General features: G+C 34.2%; 1 protein-coding gene across 2 annotated transcripts in view; it reads left to right on the forward strand.

Annotated features, from left to right (window-relative positions):
- The window catches only part of DMXL1 (Dmx-like 1), a 159,549-nt gene that overhangs the window by 113,615 nt on the left and 39,934 nt on the right, over positions 1 to 6,000 (forward strand). For both annotated transcript variants that reach the window (XM_012659552.1, XM_012659553.1), the window contains exons 31-33: positions 1,050 to 1,135; positions 2,486 to 2,687; positions 4,150 to 4,267. In XM_012659552.1, coding sequence (XP_012515006.1) covers positions 1,050 to 1,135; positions 2,486 to 2,687; positions 4,150 to 4,267 — 406 coding nt within the window. The remainder of the gene's footprint in view (positions 1 to 1,049; positions 1,136 to 2,485; positions 2,688 to 4,149; positions 4,268 to 6,000) is intronic.

The raw sequence follows: 6,000 nt of genomic DNA on the forward strand, positions 1-6,000 counted from the left end.
TTGTTGAATGAGTGAAGAGTTACAGTTTTGCAAGACGAAAAGCATTCTGGAGATGGATGATAGTGGTGGTTGCAGAACAGTGTGAATGTATTTAATGTTGTTGAACTGCGTACTTAAAATAGTTAAAATAAGCCAGGCGTGGTGGCTCACATCTGTGATCCTAGCACTTTGGGAGGCCAAGGCAGGAGGATCACTTGAGCCCAGGAATTCAAGACCAGCCTGAGGAAGAGTGAGACCTCATCTCTACAAAAAATAGAAAAATTAACTGGGCGTGGTGGTGCATGCCTATAGTCCCAGTTACCCAGGAGGCTGAGGCAGGAAGATCACCTGAGCCTAGGAGTTGAGGTTGCCAGTGATCTGTGATGATGTCGCTGCACTTTAGTCCTGGCAACAGAGCAAGACCCTGTCTCAAAAAAAAAAAAAAAAAAGCTAAAATAATAAGTTTTATGTTATGCGTTTTTTACCACAGTTAAAAAATAACTAAAAAGCCAATACTTTAAGAAATAAATGTGTTTCGCTTGAAATAAATGAAAAGCTGAAATACCTTTGTTTAAAGTCAAACTATATAAAAATGTGAAATTGGAAGTCTCACTTACATTTCTATTTTCTCCACCCAGTTCCTTCTTTACACCCTCTATGTATAACCACTTTTATTAGTTTCTGGTTTATCCTTCTGTTGCAAAAATAAGCAAATGCATATGTATAATCTTATTTCCCCTCCTTTCTTACGCAGAGGGTCACATACCATATATAGTATTCTCCAACTTGCTTTTTATTTAAAACATGGTGGAACTTCTTTATGGTTACGCTGATATTCCATAGTTCAAAACTAGTTATTCAAATAGTAATCTCCTGGTGGAAATTTGGCTGTTTCTGCTCTTGTGCTATATAATGCTGACATGAGTAACTGTATGCATATATTCTTTTGTTTTGTGGAGGAATATCTTCAGGGTAGATTCCTAATAGTGGAATTATTGGCTCAAAGGGTGGTGTACTCTTTAAAATCCATATATAAATCTTTAATGGATCCATTATTGCTTTATTTTTAGTTGGTCATTGATGCGATTGGCAATGGTGCAATTGGTGCTCAGCAATTTGAAGACTTTCTATCCCTTTGCAGGTCATGATCTTGCAGGTAATAAATATCTTAACATGAACTGAGGGATGCCATTACTTTTGATTTACTATTCTGTATTTGTTTAAATAGAGGAGAAAAAAGTTTAGTAACTTTCTATTGTAGAAGATAGGTTTCTTTCAACCAAACCAGCCATCTGTAAATGTGTCAGGAAGGCAACATCTGAGAAATCAGGAGCACTGAACCTGATGTGATTGACTACATTGAGACTCTATTTATAGCTCTAGCCAAGTGTTGAGGGATTTAATAATGATAGACATACAGAAAACTAAGCCAATGCAAAAACTAGCAATTATTAACTCCAAAAGGAGGAAAAGGTTGTACAGGAAAGAAAGGGGCATGATAATATACCAAGTGGTTCAGCTATGAATTGTATTTCCATATATATAATGAAAACACTAAAATACCAATGTAATCAAAAAATTTTGAGACTGTATTAGAATCATGGAGAAAGAAGTTTATTCTCACATGCTATAGTAGTAAATCAGTAGATTATTACTAAAACTGAAAAATCAAGAACTCACTATGGGCCAGGCGTGGTGGCTCACGCCTGTAATCCCAGCACTCTGGGAGGCCGAGGCGGGTGGATTGTTTGAGCTCAGGAGTTCAAAACCAGACTGAGCAAGAGCGAGACCCCATCTCTACTAAAAAAATAGAAAGAAATTAGCTGGACAACTAAAAATATATAGAAAAAAATTAGCTGGGCATGGTGGCGCATGCCTGTAGTCTCAGCTACTTGGGAAACTGAGACAGAAGGATTGCTTGAGCCCGGGAGTTTGAGGTTGCTATGAGCTGGGCTGATGCCACAGCATTCTAGCCCAGGCAACAAAATGAGACTCTGTCTCAGAAAAAAAACTCACTGTGGAAACATGTTGTTTAGATATGGGGAGGTAAATAGCAGGAATAGCCAGAAGTTGAAAGTGGAATCAGGACTCAAGAATATGAAGGGGAAGAACTAGAAGTGCTGAGTTTCATGGGAAGTATTATTTAACTCTTTTTTTTTTACTTTGTGTATTATTTTTAATTTCTAAATAAATCTTAGAATTATGTGCCATGCAGAAATTGAGCTGATATAAAGGTTTAAAGCAATTAATTTTCCTCCCACACATATTTTCATGATCTTTAGTACATTTTTGATGTGAAATGAAAGTCAAAAGCAGTAATGTTGAAATGCTTATTCAGATTTATGACATCCCTTTTTTAATCTACTAGATTTCTGTGCCTGTCTCTCCTTCCACATCTCCTCTGCCAACGTGTGTGTTAATAGCTTCACTCAGTCTTTTCTTACAATTGAATATAGCATTTTACTGCAGAAGATAAATGTGGGTCAATTATATTTTCCCTTTTTAGAGCTTCCAGTTAGTTCACCTCTTTGTCATGCTGTTCTAAAAACTCTTCAGTGTTGGGAACAAGTTCTTCTCCGACGACTTGAAATCCTTGGTGGGCCACCTCAAAACTACATTGCAAGTCATATCTCTGAAGAGAGTTTGTCTGCAGGTCCTGCAATTCTCCGCCACAAAGCTTTACTGGAACCTACAAACACTCCTTTCAAGTAGGTTTTCCTGTGGATACTGTTTTTAAGGTAGGAGTTTTAATAAGTCAGAATGTTGTCAGGTAATATTCAGAGAAAAAATATTTAAGGCCTATGTTTAATTTGCTGTTCTAGACTCAAATCTGTGTCATTGTGTAATGCCTGTGGTATTCTAGAGGTTAGCAAACTTTTCTTGCAAAAGTCCAGGTAGTAAATATTTTAAGCTTTTCGGACCGTATGTCCTTGTCACAACTACTCAACCCTGCCATTATATAGTAAAAGCAGCCATAGGCAATATGTAAACAAATAGGCATGGCTGTGGTCCAATAAAGTTAATTTCGAAAATGGGAGATAGGCTGGATTTGGCCTGTGAGCCATAGTTTATTGGTGCCTGCTCTAGAGCAGTGCTATTCAAAATTGCAAGTTAGCAATTGTTTTACTGTCCAAGAGGAAAGAAAGTTTGAATCAAAAGGTAATTCAGTGCAGTGCTTGCTTCATCTAGAAAGAAAGTCTTGTCATGAAAAATATTAACTAAACTAAACAATGTATTTAGTGGCTTAGTGCTATAAGTTTTTTTGTTGTTTTTTGACGGGGGCTAAGAGATAGTGGGCAAGGAGGAGAGAGAGATGGGTTACTTAGTGTTATAGTTAATTTGCATTTTTGCAGAAGCTCTTACCTCATTGCTGATCAGTAACAGAGTTTGTGGACTGGTATGTGTCCACAGGCAATACTTTGAATAGCTCTACTTCTAGATCACTTCTAGGAAGCATACCTGTTTTTGTTAGATCCTATGGCCCTGGGATAGGGATTAGCAAACTATGGTCAGCCCCTCAGGCCAAATCCAGCCCTCCCTGTGCTTTTATAAATAATATCTTATTGGATCATAATGATATATGTCATTTGCGTATTACCTATGTCTGCTTTCCCACTGTAGGTTGAACATCCCTAATCTGAAAATCCAAAGTCCAGAATTCTCGGAAATTTGAATCTTTTTGAACACCCACATGGTGCCACAAGTAGAAAATTCCACACATAAGTACTTAACACAAACTTTGTTTCATGTACAAAATTACTAAAAATATTATATAAGATTATCTTCAGGTTATGTGTATATTTATAAATGAATTTTGTGTTTAGACTTGGGTCCCATCCCCAAGGTATCTGATTATGTATATTCAAATGTTCCAAAATCTGAAAAAACATGAAATTCAAAATACTTCTGGTCTCGAGCATTTTGGATGAGGGATACGTAACCTGTGCAACGGCAGAGTTGAGTAGTCACGACAGAGACTATATGGTCCACGAAGCCCAAAATCTTTACTGTCTCATCCTTTAGGAAAAAGCTTGCCTAGTTTTTCCCTAGATCGTATGGTCTGATTCTAGTTAATTTATTATAATGAATATTCATATAGTACCAAGGAATTGTGATCAAGTTAATAAGAAATCTCTAACGTGTATAATTAAATTTGCTGTCTCTCTGTAGATCCAAACACCATCTGGCACTGTCTGTGAAGAGGCTTTGGCAGTACCTAGTGAAGCAGGAAGAAATTCAGGAAACCTTTATTAGAAATATATTCACAAAGAAACGGTGTCTAAATGAGGTCTGTATAAGTCAAAATCTGTTTACTGTTTTATTATTGAAGTCTTTTATGTTATGTAACCATTAAAAATAAGTTACATTTTACAGATATTTTGAAAATACATTTTTATGTCATAAACATATACAATTAATGCTTAGAAAAGTGACTCAAAAGGAGAGGGGCAGTATTTTCCTAAATCCATTTAATTTAAATTCCAAGTAATTAGTTAAGATGTATTTGGGGTTTTTTGCTCAAAAAGATGATTGTTTAAGAGTCTGTATCTTCTTTCCTGTGTTTTAAGTTGTCATGATCACCAATTGAGGAGACAAGGTAGAAATGTCTTATGATTTTCATGTGATAGTTTAAAAGAGATCTATCTTAGTAGTTTAATTGAAACTGGATTTGTGTACTGAAAACATTTTAAATACATACATTTTTTAATGAAATTTTGCAAACTCAATTATACTGAAACTGGTTGTTTATACCTTGATAGTATCATAATGGTTTGTGGTTTTTTTTTTGTTTTTTGTTTTTTTTGTCATTTAGTTAGTGCTATTAAAAGTACCAGTTTGATGATATGCGGAACTTGCATCTCAATGTAAATTAACATCTTGCTTCCTTCGTGAGAAAGTTTTGCTACTAAAAAATATCAGGTGAACTTAACAGTAGACATAGTGATGTAGCTGATTCTTTATCTCTCTTGGACCAGTAACAAAGAAAGAGTTCAAAACTGGCAGCTGGTCTGTGTACCACATTTTGAGTAGCACTGAACTAGTCTGAAAACAAGCTTTGTACAGTTTTTGAAATGGGAGGAAAAAACAAAATATTTCAGTTGGAGAAATAAAGAAATTAGAATGACTTCAAAATAGACAAGTAAGCAAAAAGCAAGATGATATCTAACCTTTCTGTCTTAAAGGAAAATTATATATTTCATTGTCTCTCAATTAAGCAGTAATTTATAAGTGGAAACTGCTTGTGTTGTTATTTACTGTTTACCTGATTTCGTACATACGTTCAAATTGACCAACCCAGAAAACAGAATGTATAATATTCTTGCTGACTTAGAAGAGTTTTGACATGTGTACATTGGTATAACATCGAAATCTAGGCGAACATGAATATATTTTATTTATTTATTTAACCTCATGTAAAATATGTCTTAAATATTTAGTATATGAGTTACCATTAAAACAGTTCAAGAAAGTGTTTAGATAAATAAAATTAACAGTAGATGTGCTAAGGAAGAATCTGAGACTACTTAGGATATATCGTTTACTGGTAAAGTAATGTTGCCTATTTTATTTTAAATATATCTTTGCCTAAAATAATTTATTACAAGTTAAAGCATTCTGATGTAGTATATAAAGCACTGTTGCTCTATTTTTACTTTGCTTGTTCTTTGATTTCTTTGTGTACCTAATATGAATATGCAAATTTAGAATAATTTCAAGTAAAAAATTATTTTTTTAAAAATCATTGCCATATTTTATTAATGTTATAAAAGTAAAAACTTATTTTTCTACCTCTGATATATGTAGTGTATTTAGGAAATAGTTCTGAAAACAAAACAAAAACTATTGAACGATTAGTTTGTGTAGTTCATTCAGGAATAGAATTATTAAGGAAATAAAGTAGCATATTTAAGTCAGAGTGCATAAGGATAGCAGATAATGAGTACAACTATGCATTTTAAGATTTCTGTATTTTATTCTTAGTTTCGTTTGGAGTGTTGTGATATCTTTTTTTTTTTTTTT

The sequence above is a fragment of the Propithecus coquereli genome, unplaced genomic scaffold (assembly GCF_000956105.1).
Source record: "Propithecus coquereli isolate 6110/MARCELLA unplaced genomic scaffold, Pcoq_1.0 Scaffold62, whole genome shotgun sequence".
NCBI classification, from domain to species: Eukaryota; Metazoa; Chordata; class Mammalia; order Primates; family Indriidae; genus Propithecus; species Propithecus coquereli.